At 36.7% G+C, this 25,119-nt stretch overlaps 1 protein-coding gene across 21 annotated transcripts in view; it reads left to right on the top strand.

Annotated features, from left to right (window-relative positions):
* Positions 1-25,119, top strand: part of CDC42BPA (CDC42 binding protein kinase alpha) — a 324,447-nt gene that overhangs the window by 142,716 nt on the left and 156,612 nt on the right. For all 21 annotated transcript variants that reach the window (XM_032862852.1, XM_032862845.1, XM_032862842.1 and 18 more), the window contains exons 6-10: positions 6,673-6,766; positions 17,404-17,604; positions 19,359-19,607; positions 21,470-21,549; positions 23,600-23,766. In XM_032862852.1, the coding sequence (XP_032718743.1) occupies positions 6,673-6,766; positions 17,404-17,604; positions 19,359-19,607; positions 21,470-21,549; positions 23,600-23,766 (791 nt within the window). The remainder of the gene's footprint in view (positions 1-6,672; positions 6,767-17,403; positions 17,605-19,358; positions 19,608-21,469; positions 21,550-23,599; positions 23,767-25,119) is intronic.

Raw genomic sequence — 25,119 nt, 5'->3', positions numbered from 1 at the left:
TCTAGTAATGGGACATTTTCCTTCCACAAGACTTCAATCTCTTATATCTTTAGGCATTTTGTACCTTCCCCCCTTTATTTTTAACATTAAAATACACATGATAAAATTCACACATGGCAAATGTGCTGTGCTGAGTTTTGACAATGGATACACCTGTGTAGCCATCATCGCAGTCAAGGTGTATAATGTTTTTATCACCCTGAAAATCGCCTTGTGCTCTTTCCCAGTTAAGGTCTGTTTCTCCAGCCATGAGTTGTTCTTGTTTCTGTCCCCATAACTTAGTTTTTAACCTGTTCTAGAGCATCTTATAAGCAGAATTCTACATGGTGTATTCTTTTTGTCTGATGTGTTTTTATCAACATATAGATTTTTGAGTTTCATTCAATTGTATATGACAGTAGATGTTTCTTTACTGGTTGCTAGTCTTCTGTTGTATAAATATATGATAACTTGTCCACCTCCCTGTTGGTGGCCATTTGAGGGTTTTTTTCCCCCTGGTTTTGAGCAATTACAGACAGTATAGCTGCTACGAATGTTGTTTTATGGATAAAGTTTTCTTTTACTCTTAAGATAGCAGTAATTGAATCCTGTATAAATTATTTCAGAAAATTTGAACATTTTTGAAAAGCCACTTACCTCACTTTATGAAGATAGTAAAACCTTGATAACAAAACTTGCAAAGGATAGTGTTTATAGAACAATATTACTTATGAATATAAAAGCAAAAATCCTAAAGAGAAAAACAATCAAATTCAGCAGTATAGATGTTATATTTGTCAACACTAATAAGACAGACTTATTTTTCAATTTAATTTCTCTAAGATTGGATGCTTTTTAAAATAATGGCTTCTATAATTGTAGTTGTGTGTTCTGTCCTTTAGGGGCACATGATATAGTGGTGCATCTTTATAATCAATGGAATTTTACACTCCGTGATGCATGGTACATTTAAAAAAATGGTCATGTGGGTTTCATTCCAGGATGCAAGGACGTTCCAACAGTAGAGCATCTGCTAGTGTAATAAACTATATTAATAAACTGAAGGAGGAAAACCATAAAATCTCAGTACTAAAAGTAATAAAATTGAATATCCATTCCTGATACTTTTAGCAAATTAGGAGTTGAAGATAATTTTTGTAAGCTGATTCTGAATTTCTACTGAAAATCTAAACCAAGGTTCATACTTAATGGCGAAACATTAGAAACATTCCCCCTAAAATTGAAAGCAGAATGAGAATGCTTCTTTGAAGAAAATCCCATTCACAATAGCAACAAAACTGTAAGGTACCAAAAACTATAAGTAATAAAACATAGATACATAGTTAATAAAAGATAAGTAATAGCTATGTGGATAATAAAAGTTCAGTATTATTGAAAGATATACAAGAATACTCATAAGTGAGGTACACTGTATACATGGATGGGAAGAGTCGTCTTATAAAGACATCAGTTCTTTTAGATTAATATATAAAATCATTGTGATTCCCATCAAAGTCTCAGTGTGTTCTACTGAACATACTCAGTTGATCCTAGCATTCATCTGGAAGAGCCATGACATTTTAAAATCCTGGTCCGCAGGAGTAAAGAAGTCATTACAGAGCTTTCATAATTAAGATAGTGTAGTATTTGCCCAGGTATAGGCGTATACATAGGATGATCATGTATCTTAGTTTATGCTTATTGTTCTGGTGATTACTAATAGTATTCCTTTTCCCCTGGAGACTGTTAAGGGAAACTGCTTTAGGAAGTTCTGAAACAGACCCACTTGGTTTGCAACCTAAATGGTGGGAGAAATCAGTGGTTAAAGGATGTCGTTCAGTCAGTGCTGTTGGGACAGAAGGAAATGGGATGGGCCTTTATCTCACACTGCATGCAAACTTTTATTCCAGGGAGACTAAAGACTTGAAGTGAAAAGTAAAACTTTGAAACTTATAGGGGAAAATATGGGACAGTATCTGTAGGACCTCTGGGAAAAGGTAAGGGAAATTTCCTGGGACACAAACCAGAAATTTTGAGAGTAGAATTGTGGTTGCCAGGGGCTGGGGAAATAGAGAGAGGTTGGTCAAAAGGTACAAACTTCCAGGTACAAGATGGATAACGTCTTGGGGCACCTGGGTGGCTCAGTCAGTTAAGCTTCTGACTCTTGACATCGGCTCAGGTCATGAACTCAGAGTCATGGGTTCGAGCCCTGCGTTGGGCTTGTCACTCAGAAGGGAGTCTGCTTTCCCCCTCTCTCTGCCCCACCCATCCCATTAAATAAAAAGAAATGAATAAGGTCTGAGAAGCTATTGTATAATGTGGCTATAGTTGGTAAAACCGTGTTGTATGACTGAACTTTTCTAAGAGAATGGAAATTAAACGTTTTACTGAAAAACACCACCAAAAACAAAAGAACACATGAGGAGTGTGTTAATTAACTCAACAGTGAGAATCCCTTCATGATGTGTATATCTATCAAATCATCATGTTGTATACTCTAAATATATGATTTTGTCAGTTATATCTCAGTAAAGCTGAAAATAGTGAAAAAGACAAAAACAAATCGTAAATTAGAAGACTACATTGACATTAAATAATTTTTTTACGAATAAGACATTATAAACAATGTGGGGAAATAAGCCCACATGCTGAGAGAAGAGATTTGTAACACATGTAAACTAAGCTTGAGTAAACAGAATTCCTGAATATTAACCAAAACCCAAAAAACAAACAGCACACACACACAGTGTAAGAAAATGGCAAAGGATATTAACTGGCATTTTACAGAAGAGGAATGTGAGATGACTAGTGATAATGTAAAAAAGATTCTTAAACTTAGTGGTATTCATGATTATGAAGTTGAAAACACACATGTCTTTCATCATAGCAGTCCCACTTCTAGATATGCAGCCTGGAGAAATGTTCATAGATGAGCACTAGGTGACATTGGTAAAAATATTCATTTCAGAATTTTGTGTGATAGCAAAATAATCCACAATCTAAAAGTGTTGAGAACTAAATTCTGTAATCAGGAGAACTGATAAATTTGGTCTGTGGAAGTATTCCATATAGCAGGTAAAACTAACAGACTACAACAATGTATGTCAATATGGGTAACATGTTCTAGCCACAGTATTAGAATAAAATAATATTTTTAAGGCTATACACAGTTTTTGGTATCAGTTATGAAGTTTAAAGACATTCAGAAAGATTCATAATCTTATGGTTGTATACATGTACTAATATAAAATATGTATGGATATAGTAATTGCCAGGGTTGTGGTTGCTAACCTGTGGGGAGTGGGTGAAGGAGATAATATGAAAGGGTAAAGGGATACTTAAGGAGCATCAGTACTATCCTGTTAATTATTTTCCATTTCATTATTGTTATAAATATAACTTATTTGTCTACTTAATAGTTTCTATTTGTCTACTTTAATAGTTTCTATTTTTAAAATACCCTGAAATATTATTGATGATTATGAATCCTTTCACTGTTTTCCTTTTCTGTAATTCCTTTAGTCCTCTTTAAAATCTGAGAAATATGCCAGTAGCAGTATGTGTAGTGACTATACAGCTTAATATTTTTTAAAATGAAAAATAAAACACATTCTTTATACTCCTCTAAAAATGGTTTAGGTAATTTCTAAGGTTCCTTCTAGCACTAAAGTATCCTTCTTTGATGTTTCCAAACAACAGAAAAATCTTTTTTTTAATACACCATTCTGACCACGGGATAAATTCAAACATTGAGGATAATGAAGCCAATTTCCTGTTAAAGTTGTTTTCAGTCCATCTATCTGCTAGTCTCTGTTAAGCAGTCATCTATCATCTTCAAGAGGTGTCACCAAACTTTTTCTGTAAAGGCCCAGTAGGAAATATTCTAGGCTTTGAAGCCCACACTGTCTGTAGTCAGAACTACTCAGCTCTGCTGTTGTAGTGGGAAAGCCTGCCACACATAATACTTTTATAAGTGAATGGATGTGACTTTATTTATAATAAAATTTTATTTGCAAAAATGGGCAGTGGGATGGATTTGGCCTCTATGTCAGTATTTGCCAACTCATGATGTTCAACACACAAATTACTTCCATAGTATTATCCTTTTATTACAGATGGGAGGCATAGAGACCTTAAATGGTATCATTCAGGTTAAAGGACCCTTATGTAAGGAGACATACCTACAGCAATTCTGCTAGGGTCAATCTCAAAGAGATTACTGTCTGTCTTTTCTTTTAGTTTTATGATTTCAGGTCTCACATTTAGGTCTTTCATCCATTTTGAGTTTATTTTTGTGTGTGGTATAAGAAAGTGATCCAGTTTCACTCTTTTGCATGTAGCTGTCCAGTTTTCACAAAGTCATTTATTGAAAAGATTTTCTTTTCTCCATTGTATATTCTTCCCTCCTTTGTCATAGATTAGTTGGCCACATAAGCTTGGGCTTATTTTTGGGCTCCCTGTTCTGTTGCACTGAGCTGTTTTTGTGCCAGTGCCATACTGTTTGCATTACTATAACTTTGTAGTATATCTGGAAATCTAGGATTGTGATATCTCCAGCTTTGTCCTAAGTATGTCTCCTCAAGCAAAGGAAACAAAAGCAAGAATAGACTGTTGGGACTGCATCAAAACAAAAAGCTTTTGCACAGCGAAGGAAACCATCAACAAGATGAAAGATAACCTGTTAAATGGGAGAAGATACTTGTAAATGATATATCCAGTATGGGGTTAATATCCAAAATATACAAAGAAGTCAACCAACATAATAACAAAAAACCAAGTAGTCCAAAAACAAAAACAAAAACAAAAAACAGGATTTTTTTTTTTTTTCAAGAGAGTACTTAAAAATGGCCAAGAAGTACATGAAAAGATGCTCAACATCAGTCACCATCAGGGAAACACAAATCAAAACCACAATGAGATGTTACATCATACCTGTCAAGATGGCTAGGATAAAAAAAGATAAGAAATAACATGTGTTGGTGAGGGTGTGGAGAAAAAGGAACCCTTGTGCACTGTTGATGGGATTATAAATTGATATAGCTACTATGGAAAATATCATGGAGGTTCCTCAAAAATATTAAAAATGGAGATACCATATGATCCAGTAATTCCATTCCTGGGTATTTACCCAAAACCCAAAAACACTAATTTGAGAAGATATGTGTACCCTTATGTTTATTGCAGCATTATTTGCAGTAGCCAAGATACGGAAGTAGCCAAAATATCCATTGATAGATGGATGGACAAAGAAGATAGGGTGTGTGTGTGTGTGTGTGTGTGTACATACATACATACATATATGGAATATATATAGTGGAATATTAACCATAAAAATAATGTTTTTGCCCTTTGTGACAAAATGGATGTACCTGGAGAGTATGCTAAATGAAGTAAGTCAAAAAAAGACAAATACCAGGTGATTTCATTTTTATGTAGGTCTAAAAAACAAAACTAATGAACAAAGAAAGAAAGTAGACTCTTAAATTCAGAGAACAGACTGAAGGTTGTCAGAGGGGAGTGGTTTGGGTGATGGGTGAAATAGATAAATGGGATTAAGAGGTACAGACTTCCAGTTATAAGATAAATAAAGAGATGAGGGAAAAAAAAGGTGACCCTAACCACATGGTAATAGAATTGTTTTTGTATATATGATGTTCATAGATGATTTTTTTTCTTCCTCTACATGTAGAATATATTGAGAGGGTCTGATCTCTTAGTTTTTTGGAATTCATCTTTAGATGGTGATTAGAAAACGTGTTGCAGGGTCTTTATAGGAATCATTTTATGTATTTTTGCCAAGATTTGCAACCCTTTTCTTTATTCAGATGTAGAAACAAATACAAAAACCGGTGTGATTTAGTTTGTTGTTAATTAGATTTGGATATCTTATAAGCTTTTGACTTAACAGCTATAAATAGCTTTATATAACATAAATTATTACTAAGCACTTGTGTCAGTTGTATTTCAAATAAGTTTTATGAAGAAATTTCTTTGCAGTTACTTTGACCTGAAGTAATTGAAAATTTATTTATTTACATTTACGTTCCAGGTCTAGGAAGTATATTTTTCCCTCTCCAATTTCACGGGCTAGAGGATAGTACGTTTTGTGTATGTCAAGTAATTACTTCTCTGTATACAGAAAGTAGGCCTATCATGGTCATATTGGAATCTGTGCAAATCTAAATTAATCAAAATTAATTTAACCTGAATGAAAACTGCCTGGAAGGGGGGCCTGGGTAGCTTAGTCAGTGATGTGTCTGACTCTTATTTCAGTTCAGGTCATAATCTCAGGGTTGTGATTATCAAGCCCCATGTTGGGCTCTGTGCTGAGCATGGGATCTGCTTAAGATTCTTTTTCTCCCTCTCCCTATGCCCCACCCCCACTTACTCGTGTGCACACACACTCTCTCTCTCTCTCAAGAAAAAAAAAAGATGGAGAACTGCCAAAAAGCAGTTTTTTTTCAGAACAATGAAAGTACATGTGTTTACAAAAGTTTTCATATGAATCAGAGCCAGGATTTGAGCCCATAAAGTAGTTAAGTAGGTGTTCTTAGAGTATTAGTTGTTGTTGTTTTTTCTTTTGGAGTATTAGTTTTAAAAGAAGTTGAAGTTTTCAGACAAATTTTTATCTTACCAAGTAAATGGTTATGTTTATTTTTCTCAGCTAAAAATTGAAAGTGTCTGTCTTTTCAGGGACATCAAACCTGACAATATATTGATGGATATGAACGGACATATTCGATTAGCAGATTTTGGTTCTTGTCTGAAGCTGATGGAAGATGGAACGGTAAATAAAGATGAATCTCAAGTTATTTTGTCCACAGATATCTCCCTTGCTATTTGTCCTGTTTTAGAAACTATCTATTTATATTTTCTAAGTATCCATCCATCCATTTGTCTTTCTGTGCTCCACCTTTTCCCACAATGGCATTAGGGATACTTACTCATAATAAGGTTTGTATACAAAGTCCAATGCCATTTTTAACTGCTTATATTAATGATGTTAAGATTGATACAGTGTGTCTTTTATGAAAACCTTATTTGTTTTTTTCTTTAGCTGAACTGTTTATTAATTGTACTTGAGGTATTTTCACTGTTTTAGAGAGGTGAATAAAACAATTCCCACATGGGAGAAGAAAATGTGACTCCTTCTTCATCTTTATTTTTTTTTAATCTTCTTTCCTAGTTGTCTAGTTTTTTTGAGGGACAATATTCAACAAATGAATGCTTTCATCAGAACATTTCTATGTGAATTTAGTTTCACATTCCCATTTGGTTTACTTCTACTAACCCTTGGTCCCTCATATAAACTTAAAGGATTATATGCCCCAATTTTATTCCTTGTTTTGTTTTGTTTGTTTTTACTTCAGTTTCCTGGCTGTATAGCAGAGATCCAAGTATATGTAATTTCACTTGGCAGAAATTATTTTGGAAAGCAGTTTAGTATAATATATTCTAAAGGCCATGAAAATGTATATTGGTTTGGACCAGTAATTGGACTTCTGAAAATGTATCCTAAGGAGATAAACTTTAAAAAAATTAGGTTTTATGACTTCTGCTTCTGGCCATGATCAAAGGAGTAATTGGTACCAAATTGTCCTCTCACTATAAAAAACTATAAAATTGTACATAATATTTGGGACATCAGTTTTCAGGCAGTAGACAACAGGCAGCATAAGACTGTTATCTTTGAGAGAAATGAATTCATGAGATGTACCTTACCATTTCCCAGTATGGGTACAGTCTGCTGGCTCTTGATGCAGAAACCTAGTGTTAGAGGTGAGGGTAGGAGTTCTCCAGAGCTGAGGAGGAAGACATCAGAGATGAGTTAGTTAGTCTGCAGTGTTTAACACTGGAGAGGAGGAAGTTTTTCAGAGAGAGGGCCTAAAGTATGCCTATGGGGCTATCTCCTGCAGGTTGGGCTGTACAAAAGCAGTATAAGACAGCAGATGTACCGAATAATAGATGCTGTGTATCTAAAAATTGAACAGGTTTCTGAAAATCATGTGGTGCTGGAGAAGAGATAGTACATGGGTACACTGGAATTTTGGCCCCGGGGAGCTATTTAACACCTTTATACCATGTAAGACGTACTCCAAACCTGTATAACAGTCTAAATCCAAGTCCTGATAAAATTCATTGAGTTTGAAAGTGGTCTTCTAAGTCAGGGGGTTTGAGATGAATCTTAGAGTTTCTACAAGTCTGGCCCCAAAGAGTGTAATTATAAGCTAACCCTTGTTTAAGGAGATCAGGTGGTATTTTTTTATCTGCTTCAATAATATTTAACATCTTCAGTGGAAGATAATACAGTTCATACTGTCTATAATAACTTTTTCTGTCAATGACCAACATTCAATCAGAAATCACCAGACCAAACAACAACGGGGCTAGGATAGGGATTCTGTTACAGACTTAAAAAATAAAAGTTGTCAGTAGAAAGTTTGATAGCACAGATATTGGACTTAGAGACATAATAAAGGTATCATAAATATGTTTTTTAAATAAATATGTCTAAAGAATCAAAATGTAGTCTTAACGATGGCTCAGATAAGGAATCTCAGCAAGAAAAGAAATCAAATGGACCTTTTTAGAACTTAAAGTGTAGTAGTAGAAATAAAAACTCACAGGAGGAGATTAATGGCAGATTAGAGATGAGAGAAGAAAGTGCCAGTGAGTTTGATGACCATTCAATAGTGATGATCCATTCTGAAGAACAAAGAGGAAAAGATTGAAGCAAAATAAATTCAGGCTCCGGGGTCCACATGATTGGAATACCAGAAAGAGAAAAGAGTGAAACAGGAACAGAAAGAATTTGTAGGGTTGATGGCTCAGACTTACCAAATGTGAAAAACACAAACCTAAGAATCTTAGTGTACCTCAAGGTTAAAAGGAACCACACAATTAAACTCTCAAACATTAAAGATAAGAGGAAAAAAATGGAAAGCAGCCAGAATTTAAAATATGTTACATATTTTGGGAAAATGGTAAGAATAACCATAGGTGTCTCATCAGAAATAATATCTTTAAAGTGCAGAAAGAGAAAAAATATCTATAGACCAAGAATTCTCTGCCAAGCAAAAATATTCATCAAAAATGAAGGTGAATAAAAGACATTTTCAGTTAAATGAAAGAGATCACTCTCCAGCAGTCCTGGATGCTCAAGAATGTCCTTTAATCCAAAGGAAATGATACCATTTGGATAATTAGATCAGTAGGATAAAGAATATCAGATATGATAAATAAGATCTGTAGGATAAAGGAAAAAAAGGCTCATCTTTCCTTCAAAATTTACCTAAAAGCCATCTGATGAGTGTGAAAAGCAAAAATAACCACACTGTCCTGTGGGGTTATGGTATTTGTAGAAGTAAAGATCTATGAGGGCAGTAACCATGTGAATGTGTCCGTGGAACTGTGCCTCCATAACCTCTGCGTCTCTGTGAAGCATGAAGTAGGCAGCTGATCATGGCAGGTATGAAGCAAGAAGGGAGGGCTTGCTGAGTTGAGGAGACACAGATTCAAATCGGGGAGGCTGTGGCCTCAGGAGGTTTTGGATCAGAATTCTGGAGAGCAGAGTGCTACAGTGAAGAAGAATTCCAGGAGAAGAGCTAGCGTTTCCCTGAGTCCTGTGGGTCATACGCCCCTTAGACTCAAAGCTGGGGCTCTTTTCCTGGAGTCTGATAGGCGGCCTTCCAAATCCCTGTGCATTCCAGAATGTGGTGAGGACTGTTTCTGTCTGTATGAGTTACCCCTGATCAAGTTTATTCCTTGAAATCCTGGTGTGTCTTCCTGCTCGTTCATTCTTTGCTGATGATCTCAAAATAATTCTGAACATATAGCATGTTTATCCTCCATTTAGAAAATTATAATGAACAAGCCTTTTTACTTGTTTTATTTCCACTTTATTTTTATTTTTTTAAAATCAGAGTGATCTATATGTGTTTTAAGGAGGCTTATCATAAAAACTGCGTTCCTTTGTCCCATTCTTTCTGCCTCCAAATCTCCTTTGCTAGAGGCAGACACTTGGGAGTCTTCTGGCTGCTTGTGTTGTCGCTTCCTTTACTTACATATTTCTTGTTATCATACTTGTGCTACTGTCTTTTGATTATTTAGTACTAGTTATTACCTGTTAATTTCCTACCGTATCACCCATCCCATACACTTTCTATCTTCTTAGTGTCTTTCCTTAAGTCCTGTTCAATTCTTTATGACTCTATACAAATATTATTAATAATTTTGCCATTGCATGCAGTTTATTTTAATTACAGTTCTTTTCTTGAACACTTTTTGTTGTCCCTGGTGTAAGTGACCACTTTGTCTTGTTTTCTATAACTCTCACTAGTTTATCCTCAAATTTCCAACCCCTAATTCCTTTCTCTCTCAGAAACATTAAGTAACCTAGTGGTTCCCTTTTATCTTTGGAGGGAGCTGTGCTGGAGTCTTGCCTTCTCCCTTCTCATCCAGACTGTTCTGCCGGCTTGTTGTAGCACTGTCCTGCCAGGACTATCCTACTCTTCATGGTGGGATTCACGGCATGGCCATCTAGCAGTGGATCCTCTCTTTCCTGGGTCCCATGTCTGCCTTTCTCTTTATCTGGTAGTAGCTCTCAGTAGCTCTCCTGAGAGCCACTTATGGAAGTAAATATTTTATAATCTTGCACGTGTGAAAAATGCTTTCACTTCTACCCTCATATTTGATTGATAATTTGTTTGGGCATAGTAATGTAGATTTCAAATGATTTTTCTTAGAATTTAGCAGGCATTGCATCGTCTTCTAATTTACTGTTGAGATATCTGGTGCCATTCTAAATCTCAGTTCTTCTGTTAAACCTTTCCTCCCTTTTCTAAAAGCGTTTAGGATATTCTATTCTTCCCAGTGTTCTGAAATGTTATAATTATATGTCTTTGTATGGATCATTATTTATTACCTGGGCAGCTGCCTCAGTTTTAGCTTTTCCTAGATTTTGGGACTTTGCAAATCAGGTCTCAGCTTGCTTTTGGGCTCTCACATATGAGTTGAAATTATGCCATCTTAATCACTACACCTTTATAAGAAGTCAGTTTCTGGGAAGGATGTCCTGCTGTACTTCTTTTTCTTCTTCTAAGATTGTCTTAGCTGTTCTTGGCCATTTGTTTTTCCATATGCTTGTTAGGGTTATATTAATGGTTTATATATATACCAAGTATACACAAATACCCCTTCAGAAACAGAAGCTTGTAGACTTGCATTGAATTTAGAGGTTAATTTTGGGGAAATTTATGTCTATAACATGAAATCTTCGTTTCCACAAACATGATGTCTCTCTCCATTATTTAAGGTTTTCCTTTATGTCTGTTATTGAAGTTTTATAATCATGTTTACAGTAAATCCATTACCTTTATTTGTTAAATTTGTTCCTAGGCATACTGGATTTTTGGGGCATGGAGCATTATAAACAATAACTGTTACAGTTTCAGTTTAATAGCTTGTTGTTTTGTTGAGGACCACAGTTGATTTTTGTATTCTCATTTTGAAACTAGAAAGCTCACTAAATTTTTTGTTCAAAATAATTTGTAGATTGTTTTAGGTTTTGTACGTAGACAGTCACATAATTCACATTAACAAATGCTTATGTATGCTGTTTTTCCCCTGTATGCAATCAGTGATCTTCAGTGCAATATTAAATAGGTATGGTAATAGGGAGCTCCTTTGCCTTGTTCCTGATGCTTATGGTGTTTTTTCTGTAGTTTCAAATTAACTATGATATTTGCCATAAGCTTTTGATAGATACTCTTTACAAGATTAAGGAGATTTCTGTTTCTTATTATGAAATTTCTGTTTCTTATTAGCATAAGAATGTGTTGTTATGGTTATTATTGTTGTAATCAGATGACTTTTCTGCTTCCATTGAGATGATGATATTAGGGTGTTTTCCCTTTAATCTGTTAAACTGATGAATGACATAGAATTTCTCATGTTAAGTCATCCATTCTTTGGCCAAATGTAACTCTGTTTTGAAGATGTGTTGATATTTTTGAACAAATTGCTCGAATGACTCTACTATTTTATATTGGATGTTACCCAAGAGTCATACTTCAGATTGAACATTCTGAGATTGCAGTATGATTTTTTTTTTCTCAAATCATTCTTGTCTGAGTTTTGTATTTGGGTTATCTTAGCCTTGGAAAATGGACAGGGGAGTAGTCCTATCCTCTCCCCTTACCAATTTTGGCTTTAGAACAAGTTTATATAACACAGAGGTTGTCTATTTCTTATGAAATTGGTAGAACTCACTTTTAAATCACCTTTGCCTTGGTTTGGTTTTGTTTTCCTCTTTTTTTTTGGTTTGTTTTCCAGGTAGATTTTATACTATTGATTCACATTTTTTAATGGTTATAGGTCTCTTTGGTTTTCTATTTCTTCCTGAGTCAGTTTTGGTAAGTTATATATTTTTTTCTATGAAAATTGTCTATTTTCTCTGAGTTTTCAGTTTTGATGGCATAATGTTCATATTGTACTCTTCCTAACTTTAAAAATCTGTTACTTGTGTAGTTTTGTTGTTTTTTCAATCCTAATGTTGTTTGCTTGTGCTTTTCTTTTCCTTCGTCAGTTTTGATATTTAGAGCATTTTACTTTTTAGTTCTAAATATTTTCCAGCTTTAGTTAGAAAACCTCTGTGGACCATTGATTATTTTTAATATCTTTAGTATTAATTATTTGGTTCTTTTTAGTTTTATTTTACTGGAGAATGGGTCTATTTAATAATCAGTTTTTTTTCTCACATTTGTCAAGAGTTGCTTTTGCTTTATAACAGGCTAGTTTTTATAATGTTATTTGTCTGTTTGAAAATAATACACTCTTTTTAATTCCTGGGTCCAGGTTTCTATGTGGGTCCATAAGATTGAGGTTCTTAGTTTGTTGTTCAAATTTTTTATATTCTTAACAGTTTTATTTCTTTCTGATATATCATTTGTTATTTAAAAAGTCTTACCATGATACTGAATTTATTAATTTTTCCTTGTTATCATCAATGTTTACATAGCCCTTTGTAGCTACGTTGTTAGGCATATTATTCAGAATGTTATTCTGAGGTATTTTTGTTTATAATTATGTTAATGAATTTTTAAAAATCTTAATAATGATTTTGCCTTTAGAGTCTATTTTAACTGATAGAAATATAGCTACCTTAATGTTCTTTTAACGTTTGCCTTATATGTCTTATGCATCCTTTTACTTTTAACCTTTCTGTGTCCTATGTTTAGATATAAACCTTTTACACCTTTGCTATAAACTTTTATATCTTTGCTTTTAAACCTTTGCTAATTTTGAAAAATATTTGTTCATTTTGGCTTTTTCTTTAATTTTCTTTAATTTTTTTCAGTGTTCCAAAATTCATTGTTCACCACACCCAGTATTCCATGCAATACATGCCCTCCTTAATACCCACCACCAGGCTCACTCAACCCCCCCGCCCCAAAACCCTCAGTTTGTTTCTCAGAGTCCACAGTCTCTCATGGTATGTCTCTATTTGTCATTCAATTTTTATAGTGCTGTCTTTTAATAGGTAAATTTAGTCCATTTATAAATTTCATGATGATCAGTATATTTGTATTTATTCTTAGTGTTGATCTTATGCTATTTACTGTAGATTTTGCTTATTTGTTTGCATGCATGCTTTATTTCCCCCTTTTCTGCCTGCTGTTGACTTGGTCAAGTGTAGTTTAATTTCTCTTTTTATTTACTTTTTTGGAAACTACACATTCTATTTCAAATATTTTAATGTTTATCTTTACATTTTTAACATTTAAGGTTTACCTGAAGTCTAGAGTCAGTTTCTTACCATATTTCAAAGCCAAACAAGAAACTCAGTTTATTTTATACTATATGCAAAAATCAACTAAAAATGAATCAAAGACCTGAATATAAGAGCTAAAACTCTAAAACTCTTAGAAGAATATATAGGGGATAGCTTTATAACACTGGATTTGACATTGATTTCTTGGATATGACACCAAACAATAGACAACAAAAGGAAAAATAGATAAATAGGACTACACCACCTTTAAAAATTTCTGTCCACTGGAGGACACAGTCATCTTAGTGAAAAGGCATCTAATGTAATAGGAGAAATTGGTTGCAAATCACATGTCTGATTAGGCGCTAATTATCCAGAATATGTGAAGAACTTCTACAACTCAGTAACAACTCAATTCAAAATGAGCAAAGTACTTGAATAGACAGTTCTCCAAAGAAGATATGCAAATGGCCAACAAGCTCAACATCCCTAGTCATTAGGAAAATGCAAATCAAAGATACTACCTCACACTCATTAAGTGGCTTAATTTCTTTTTTAAATTAATTAATTTAAATGTTAAAAAATTTAAAATCCCACAATAAAACAAAATAAGAAGTGTTGGTGAAGGTATGAAAAAATTGGAGCATCTGTACTCTGTTGGTAGTAAAGTGTAAAACGCTCTAGCCACTCTGAAAAACAGTATGGCAGTTCTTCAGAAAATTAAAAAATAGAATTATTGTATGACCCAGCACTTCTACTTAGGGATATATACTTCAGAGAATTGAAATCAGGGACTCAAAGAGGTATTTGTATACCACATTCATAGTATCCACAATGTCCAAGAGATTTAAGTAACCAAGGTATCTATCAGCAGATGGGTGGATAAAGGAAATGTGGTATTTAAGTACAATGGAAAATTATTCAGGCTTAAAAAGAAGGAAATTTTAACACATGATACAACATGGATAAGCCTTAAAATGTTAAGTGATTTAAGCCAGACACAAAATGTCAAATACTGTATTATTTCATGGCTATGAGGCACCTAGGGTAGTCAGACTTAGAGATAGAAAGTACAGTGGTGGTTGTCAGGGCCCAGGAGGGGGCGGAAGGTGAGCAGGGGGCAGTTAGTGCTTAATGGATGCCAAGTTTCAGTTTTGCAAGATGAAAAGTGTTCTGGAGAAGGATAGTGGTGACTGCTGCACCACAGCGTGAATATGCTTCATGCCAATGGAGTGCATGCTTGGAAATGGTTAAAATGGTAAATTTCATGCTACAGGTATTTTACCACAATTGAAAATAATGATTAAAAAGTAAGTAAAAGATAAAGATGAGAGAACAAGAAACTTCAACCACTTGGATCCTAATTGTTCCCTCGGTAACACATTACTGTTTTCTGGTATTTTAGTTCCACCTGATTTTCAACCTTTAAATAGTTGTTTCCTCCTCCTCTGACAACCTGTTTCTCCTCTTTTTCCTACTCCTCTTCATCCCCTTCCTCTTTGTCACTATTTTATCCAATTAATGACTGTATGTATGTTAAAGTTTAGTAATACCTTTGCTCACAATTGCTTCTACTACCACATTCTTCCATATTAGTTAAACTTCTTGTTTCCTGAAGTGTGTCCTTATGTTTATCTGGAAGAGTGTGTACATGGAAATTCACTTACTCTTTGTGTGAAAATACCTGTATTTTACCCCCATTCATGTATCATAATTAGGTGACAGTTATTTTGTCTTGTCACTTTGAAGATTCAATTCCATTTTCTTCTCACTGCTATGTCAATACCAATAATTCAGCTGTAGTCTGCTTGTCATTCCTTGGTAGGCAATCTCTCTATATTCTTTACTGTTTTGAAGATGTCTTTGCCTTTGGTACTCTGCAGTTTAACTGCAGTGTGGATAGAAATGGATCTGGTTTTATTTTTTCATATCTTTTACCTGTTCACTTTTTATTTTTTTAATTTCAAGACTAGCTTTTTGGTTTTGTGGGTTTTTTTTTTCCTATTTCTGGAACTTCATTTCATTTTTTTTCATTTCTCCTATGATTTTTATATTTTAAATTTTTAATCATTTTAAAACATACTTCATGTAGCTTCATGTAGAATTGATAATTGTCGGGGTCTAATTATATTGCTTTGATTTCTGATTTTTTGGGGGGGGTAATGGACTGTTTCCTCATTTAGTTTGTATTTTTGGACCGTGAGCTCATCTTCAGTGGGCTTTTATGTGTGAGAATTATATGCAGCGAGGTTTGATCATGTGTCCTGTGAAGTAGTGAATTTTGAATAGTATTAGTATTGAATTTGTTATGCCAAGTTTTGGGGGTGCACCTTACCAGGTGCCATTATTTTTGCCAGTTCCTTGGCTTGAGGACTTCTGGATCCCAGAAGCACTATGATTTAGAATACCCACTGCTGGGACTACGTGGCTGAAAGTGATGAATTTTGGGAGGAGCAATTTTTCTTCACGTTTCAGCCACAGACAATACGGACAAAGTCTCTTTCTCTGAGTGGCAGATTTTCACAATTCACCTTTTTACTTACCCTCTAGAGTAAAGGCTATTATTATAGGGGGTGGCCTCTTGCTTCAAAATATATCCATGAGGACTGTCCTCTCGTCCTCATGGATATATTAAAATCCAAGTATCTAGAAAATGAAAACCAACATTCCCCAGCCCCAGTCCTGCTATAACGCTTATTGCTCTGGTTCTCAAACACTTCTTGATAACCAGCCCCTAAGAATTTCTTTTTTCTCTAAGGGCTCATTTATATATTTATTAAAAAAATGGTTGTTGTATTTTATCTAGTATTTTTAAGAGTTTGCAGTGCAGGAGTTTTCAAGTTACCTTATCTCAGTATTACCAAAGAGGAAGTCTATTCTAAGGATTACTTAAGAATGATAATTTTTTCTAGAAAATCCAGAATATTAACCATTATTCTACCTTGAGAATATTCTTTTTTGATACACTTCTTTAAAACATACAAAGAAACAATTTTATTTCAGAGTACCTTGCAAGATGCATGCCCAAGATCATTTATATTGATTATTTTCTCATTTACATCTAACTTCCCATAATTACATGCACAACTGTTTTTCTCTACTGGGACTTTATTTTTTGAAGAATATGTTTCAAACCCCTTTGTAATTTTTTAAATTAATAGGTAGTTTGCAGTACATTGTTAATAATTATTTCCTTAGGTTTCAGTTAAGGTGTTTTAAAATAATTTCTGGGTTGCTGATAAGTATTGGCCTGTTTTTTTCAGGCTATATTTTCCTTTTGACAAATGTAGAGTTTTCCTAGTTCCATTATTTATAGGAATGTGTTGGTTAGATAATATCAATAATAAGAATGTTCTGTACTAAATACCCAGTTTGTTTTTAATGGCTGTGATGTTCAAATCCTATTGTTACCCTAAATGTAGCCAATGAAGTACCATCAATAATAAAGATTCTATAGTATTGTGAAATCTGGAGGACTGTTAGTGTGGAGATTATATACAATTGAACTTATACGTACAAGGAGGCTAAATTCAGGTAATGACAAAGTTGTAGTTTTGAAATGATGTCTTGTGTATGTGAGTAAGTGTAAATATTTTTTAATTAATTATTGTTTCTAATATAGTAGATTACTAAAAATGTGTGAACTTCCTCAGGTCCAGTCCTCAGTGGCTGTTGGAACTCCAGATTATATCTCTCCTGAAATCCTTCAAGCCATGGAAGATGGGAAAGGGAGATATGGACCTGAATGTGACTGGTGGTCTCTGGGGGTCTGTATGTACGAAATGCTTTATGGAGAAACACCGTTTTATGCAGAATCTCTGGTGGAGACATATGGAAAAATCATGAATCATAAAGTTAGTATATTTTACTATTTTTTCAATTCAATGTGGTAAATGATACAATAAATTTGAAGTGATGTGATAGTTAAAAAATATTTTTTTAAAAACAAGAACATTCTAATTTCTATGCTAATAGGGGACTTGACAAATGTGAATAATCAAAATCCATTAACTATACATAAAATTATTAGTTCTTACCTTCTCCTGTATTTTATTAGAAATGCTAGTAAATAGGAAATTGGTCTCTTCCGTAGAATAATGAAGTGGGTAAGCAGATAATTTATATCCTTACTACTATAAGTACTCATGACTAGAATGCATTTAAAAAATTCTCATCCTTAGCCATCATAAATTAAATGCAAATCAAAATAAAACTGAGATATCCTTTTTCCCCCTGGCAAAGATGAAAAGAAAAATTCTACTCTGTACTGTGAATAACCCAGTAAGATGGGTATTGTTGGACATTGTCAATAGGAACTGATGTAACCTTTCTGTCAACAAATCTGTAAATAAGCATCTAGAGACTTGAAAAGGGTTAGAACTTTGGATTGAGCAACTTCAGGTTTAGGAATCTGCCCTAAGGAAGTACTCAGTTGAACCAAGATATATGTGTGAGGATACCTGTTCCGGTCTTCTTTAGGATCAGTGCAGTGAAAAGAATCCAGATTCACCACAGGAGCAAAGTAATGGAGCCTTAATCCATTTAGTTCCCAATGAAATAGAAATAAATTGTAATAAAGAGAGGAGGGTTCTGATTGATCAATTTCAGAAGACTGTGAGCTGTTGCAACACCTGGAATAGGAACGTCCCATAAAAGGGGGTGAGACAATTATGATCAGTTGCTTCTTGTATGTATCAGTCCCTTAATGCTCTTCTGTGCAGCCGGTGCTCTTCTGCCTGCAAGGATAATCTGCCAAATAGTCATGGAGAGTCGGAAGACAGGGGACAGCTAGCTACCGCGTTGTAAAGAGCATGTAAATCATTTCAGAGAGAAATCAGTGAGAGGTGGGGGCTCCGAGCCGGATTCTGGAGTCAGGCCGCTCTTCCAAAAGCTCTTCGGTTTACTAGTCGTGTGACTAGGAGTGACTGGCTTGAACTCCCTGGGGCTTTGGGTCTCTTCTGTAAAACCAGGATAATAGTGGCACCTGCCTTCAAGGATTGCTGTGAGGATAATAGGCATTAAGTGAACAAAGAGTTTCCGTGAGTGTCAAGTGCATGGTCCGTTCTTCACAGGTGTTTACTGTTGTTACTTAATGCTTGGTTTGTGGCATATATGAACATCATGAGTCCTATATACTCTACTGAAATTCTGAGTCAGTCTTCTTTTCATAAGTTCTCTTCATTCTGATAGCAGTTTAAGGTATTTTAGCATTCAGTTTATTCTTTCTACGGTGCATGTGTGAGTGACTAAGTCACATATAAAATTAAAGGTTCATTTAGAAAAATGTTCTTTTCTTTTGTAGTATGAGTACTTTGTGCCAGTGTACACTTATTAGACATTTTTAAAAGATTTTATTTACTTATTAGAGATCACAAGCAGGCAGAGAGGCAGAGAGAGAGGGGGGGAAGCAGGATCCCTGCTAAGCAGAGAGCCCGATGTGAGGCTCGATCCCAGGATCCTGGGATCATGACCTGAGCCGAAGTAGAGGCTTTAACCCACTGAGCCACCCAGGCGCCCCCACTTATTAGACACTTTTAAAAGAAAATGCATTTTTAAGAAAATAAATGTTAATCTGATTTATGTTTTGTTCCTATTATTCTGTGTCTAGGAGAGGTTTCAGTTTCCAGCTCAAGTGACCGATGTGTCTGAAAATGCTAAGGATCTTATTCGAAGACTCATTTGCAGCAGAGAGCACCGACTTGGTCAAAATGGAATAGAAGACTTTAAGAAACACCCTTTTTTCAATGGAATTGATTGGGATAATATTCGAAACTGTGAAGCACCTTATATTCCAGAAGTTAGTAGCCCAACAGATACATCGAATTTTGATGTGGATGATGATTGTTTAAAGAATTCTGTAAGTATGACATTGCAAGGAAGCTCTTTTTAATGTGGTTATGAAGCAATTTTATGGACCTCCTTATCAATTACTAGACAGTTATCGTGGCTTCTAGTATTTATTTTCTCATACATTGAGAAATTGAGAGAGTTCACTGAGGTGAACATGTTTGTTTATGACAAGGAGCAAAATTAAACTTCACGTATTTACCAATTAGATCAGTTATGCCATGAAGTTTCCTAGGAAGAGGAGAAATTAGATTCTTAGAAAAGTGGATTTCATGATGGCAGAGTGAGAGTTTGGCAAATCTCTCCTTAAAAAGCTCCATGATACTGGACAAATTGTCAAAAACAACCATTTTGGGGCTTGACAACTCAACCCAAGGGAAATAAATTGAGAAGCATTTATTCATGAGAAACTGAACTTTGGTCAAAAACTGTCCCACCCCATTCCTTCAGCCTGGTTGGGGCTGTCGAGCTGCTGGCAGGAGGCTGACTTGATTTGGAGAGCTCCCATGCCCAGTGGTGTTGCCACTAAAAGTAGTAAATCGGTAGGAAGGGAAGTGGGGAAAATTCTATAGCCTTGCTATCCTGAGGTTGTAGGCTCCTTGGGGCTGGTGGCAGACTAGCAGAGTCGCCAAACACTGGACCACTTTTAGCTTGTGGGCTGACATAGGTCGTCAACCTCTGCTCTACACCTTTAGGTTACATTGTTACAATTTAGGACAATAAGAACATAAAATTTTATAGATGTTGCCCTTTTAGCCTTCTTAATTTGAGCTTTATTTTTTTTCCATTATTTTATTTCTTATGGTTTTAATTCTGCACTAAAAATTTGTATATTGATTTTCTATCACTGTTCACTGTTCAGTAAGTGGCACGTGCAAGGCAGGTAAAGATTTCTTCTGCTTCTTTCTCTGGACCTCCAAAAAAAAAAAATTAAATGGACTTCCTCATCAGTTTTTTATTATAAGAATTATATTTACTGTAAACAGAAATTTGCATCTTTCCAAATTAAATACATAGTACAGTCGATTCTGATTATGGTAGTTACATGTTCTGTAAAGTTCCTGTGTGTGCTGTAGTTGTGAATATTGAACCATTATTCCTAGGGGGAAATACAGGGGTAGGTTCTTTTGAGCCTCTGGTCATTTCATTCAACCAGTCAGTACGTAACCTTGTTTTATGTATGTTTCTCTTTAAAGAAACCTTATTGAATACATATATTGTTGATTAATTCACAGCAAGTTCACAGCCAACAGCAGTGTAACTTGGGCCTGAGCAAAGCTTCTCTAACACACATACGTATTTGTCTGGCACATCGCAGCTGTCTTGCTTAGAAACCATCTAGATGGCCATTCTGCGCTATGCGTGGAGGACATTTTAAACAACACAGTCACCCATAAAAAGCAGAAAAATCTGAAAGACGTGGCACATGTAGACCTTGGAAGGAGTACTTTTTGTCATATCAGAGCTGAAACAAGAAGGCAGAGCGTCTCCTTGTTCAGTCCCAGCTGGAAACTTAGGCATCAGGCAGCTCAAAAAAATGTTTTTGTTCTGCATGTGTCTGCTAGTGATTGCAGAAGCACTGTGAATATTGATTTGGGGTTACAAATAATTTTTAGCGATGAGGCAGATCTGCACGTATGCATACATGAATAATCACTCTCAATGTCAGACTTTCCATCTGGAGTTTAATTTTATTAGAATATTACAGTGGCAGTGCTCATGTCTGGATTCTAGATCACTGCACATCTGGACCAGACTTAATCTGTGTTTCTAAATCGAACAGCCACGTATTTCTTATTGTTCCTTAATATTATAGGCCAACCTACAGATCACGGTTATTTATTTCTTACCAGATGTGTTTTCCTCCTTCAGGAAACGATGCCCCCACCCACACATACTGCATTTTCTGGCCACCACCTGCCATTTGTTGGTTTCACATATACTAGTAGCTGGTAAGTTGGAAAAGTTAACATAATTTGGACAACTTAAAGCAAATTAAGATAAATTTAAGAAATATCTAAGAAAGCCTTGTAAGTCAAAACAGTTTTTAAATAGAGGCCGAAGCTACTGCTTGACAAAGTTAGATGTTCTGTAACGAGTAGAACATAGGAGAATCTTCGGTCATTTTGGAGGAGAAATGGAGCTCACAGTGTTCTTGTTGGCACTGGGGCAGGAATCGAAGAGTCTTTTGCATTAACAAATACACTCCGGGTGCCAAGTGCCAGCACCAGCCACCTTAGCCCTGTTTTCACGGACCGCTTCCCCGTCCTCCTTCCCTGGTGTAAGCAGAGTATGATTGTCATCAATCCTTGTGTGCCCTCCCTCGGGTCCTCTACTGCCTCCTGGTCTCCTGCATGGTTCTGCTCAGTTGACATCATCATTACAGTTCAAGTTTCTGCTCAGACCCATGCAGTTCAGTGTCCAGAGAAAAGCACCTGACCATTCTCACTGGTCTCACCTTCCGTGGTCATGATTACCAACCTCTAGGACCCTTCTTGTACCTGTGCCCGCTCTTCTGCTCTCCCTTGATGAGCTCACTTAACCTTGCACAGAGAGGTCGAGGCAGGCAGCTTTCACATACTGCTCTGCATGGTCCTGCCTGCCCGCCTCTGGCCCCAAGCACTCGCCTGTGCAGATGCACAGTAGGGGCTCCCAGTCAGTCCTGGCTTGTGTGTCTCCTCTCAGGCTGGGCATCATAGCTCCTTCCTATCAGCACTGCCTTCTCTTACCTTCCAGGCCGCTTTCCGGACTTCTCACCTTTTTGGCCAGTCCTTCTCTGTCTCTACAGCTGAGGCCTTCTGATCTCATCTCTCTGGGCCCCACAGCTTCATCTTGGGACCCTTTCCACTGATACTGTGGTGCAGATATTTGCTGGTGATGCCTGAATGTGAGACCCTTCTGCTCTCTCCTACTTAAAACCCACCCAACCACCTACCTCAAATGTTCATAATCTCATCTCTTAGATTTCTCTGAACCTGTCTGACTGGTCCTGCTAGAAGATAAGTCTATAAGGGAACGTGTCATTCCCTTATATTCCTCAGCCTTGAAATTGTGACTTCCTGGCAAATTGTCTTCTGCACCATCACTCCTAGCATGATACTTGGTGATTGTAAAATGCACTCAGCAAACCTCTTACTGTTTAGGACCCATCCCCACAGTCTCCCAACTCCAGTAGCTCATATCTTAATCAAAACCAACATTCTTACAAGACCCTGCATGACTGGCTCACTTTCTCTTTCCTATGACTTTTAACCTTGCTGATTTTGCTCCAGTCACACATGGCTCTTTTCTGGCCTGGGACCATGCCAGACCTGTTCCTGCTTCAGATTCTTGCACTTGTGTTCCATCTGCTTGGAATGTCCCGTGTCCCCCGCCCCCCCGTGTCCCCCACCCCCCGTTACTCCCTCTGGACTTTATTGGGAGTTCCGCCCTGAGTAATAACCTCCTGGTCACTTTATCTAGATTTCTACTTCTTCCCCCTCAATACTCCCCCCCACCTTTTCCTTATTTTGTCCTTAGTATTCAGCACTGCTTAATGCCCTTAGTATTCTACTTATATCATATGTTTGTGTCTCCATCATGAGAACAGAAGCAAGTGGCGATTTTGCTCCCTACTAAATGTTCAACACTTCAAGTATTTTTCATTAAATTATATTGAATTAAAGGAAGCATTTCACTTTTGAATCCAAATTCTAATGAAGAGGACCATGGTGTGTGCTTTTGACTACTGTTTCACTTACGTGGTCACCTTGTGTTCAGTAAACATCGTTTTATAATGTGTGGTTATTGAAATGCAAGATAATTTGGACTATTTATTAATTTTAAAAAATACTTCTAAAAAATGGTCTGTGTTGAGATTTGTACACAATGTGTTCTCCTGTCACCCTACACAGTTAACTGTAGCTAGATACCGCAATCCGTGTTTTAACTAGACAGCTGCAGAAGGCTCTGTTTCTTGAGACGTTCTTTTCTGCGTGAACTCATGTTTTTATGTTTCTTCAGCGTTCTCTCCGATCGGAGCTGTTTACGGGTCACAGGCGGTCCCGCATCCCTGGACCTTGACGTCAGTGTCCAGAGGACTCTCGACAACAATCTGGCGACTGAGGCGTACGAGAGGAGGATCAAACGCCTTGAACAGGAAAAACTTGAGCTGAGTAGAAAACTTCAAGGTAAATATATGTTAATGATGGTACCTTTTCTTTTGGAGTTGGACTCAGTTTGAAGAACTGTTGATTATGAGGGGCCATTTTATCTTGAAAAGAAATTTCTGGAAAAAAATCCAGTTGAAGGGGCACCTGGGTGGCTCAGTGGGTTAAGCCTCTGCCTTCGGCTCAGGTCTTGATCCCAGGGTCCTGGGATCGAGCCCCACGTCGGGCTTTCTGCTCAGTAGGGAGCCTGCTTTCCCCTCTCTCTCTGCCTGCCTCTCTGCCTACTTGTGATCTCTCTCTCTCTCTCTCTGTCAAATAAATAAATAAAATCTTTGAAAAAAAATCCAGTTGAAGACTCATGCGGAAAACAGAATAATACTGTTTATGTAGACTCATGACCTTAATAGTACGACCCGGCATAGCGTTCATTTCCCCACAGGTACATATGTGAGCACATGAACTCGTCTGGGGAGAAGGAGATGGGGCTGCTCCTGGGAAAGGAGCCCTTCCCATCCCAGTGTAGCCCTGGGGATCGCTGTCCTATTTCCTCAGCCTTGAAATTGTGACTTCCTGGCAAACTATCTTCTGCTGCATCACTCCTGGCGTGATACTTGGTGACTGTAAAATGCACTGGGCAAACCTCTTACTGTTCTGACTTCTCTTGGTCTCTTGATTCTTACACGTCCAAGGATCTTGTCCTCTGCTCTACCTTACCCGCTCCTGTCTTGAGACTACAGTATCCAGAATTCTTTATTAATCTCAATTTCTTTTTTCTTAAGTCTTCTTTTCTTTTTAGGGTTTTATTTAGGTGTCAGAGAGAGAGCACGCACACAAGCAGGGGTAACAGCAGGCAGAAGGAGAAGCAGGCTCCCTGCTAAGCAGAGAGCCCAATGTGGGGTTTGATCCCAGATCCTGGGATCATGACCTGAGCCGAAGGTAGATGCTTAACCAACTGAGCCACCCAGGCGCCCCTAATCTCAACTTCAAGCAGACTCTGCATTATCTCCTGTTCGTAGTAGGCTAGTTCACTCCCTCGGGTGACTCCTGCATTCCTTCTGTCCCACTGGTACCTGGAGCTCTGTCCCCCTCACCCTGTGCCCTCCATCCTTACGTGGTCAGTTGTAATCAGACCCTTACTTGTATACTCACATTCTTGCTCTGACTTCTGTCTGTCACACTCCCTTGCCAGAACCCCAGCCCTATTGACCTGCATTCTGTCTGCGACTGTGTGAGTGAAGGTAACAGTCTTAGGACAGGCAGATGCCAACTGATCCCACTTGAGATTCAGGAGGATGGATCTTGAGTCCCATCTCAGTGAGTGCTGCCCAGCCGTCCTGCTTCCCAGGCTGTGGCTTCTCACCTGTCAGCATCTGA

The sequence above is a fragment of the Lontra canadensis genome, unplaced genomic scaffold, assembly GCF_010015895.1.
Source record: "Lontra canadensis isolate GAN:19392208 unplaced genomic scaffold, GSC_riverotter_1.0 scaffold24, whole genome shotgun sequence".
Classification (NCBI taxonomy): domain Eukaryota; kingdom Metazoa; phylum Chordata; class Mammalia; order Carnivora; family Mustelidae; genus Lontra; species Lontra canadensis.
This window is presented reverse-complemented; position numbering and strand designations above follow the sequence as displayed.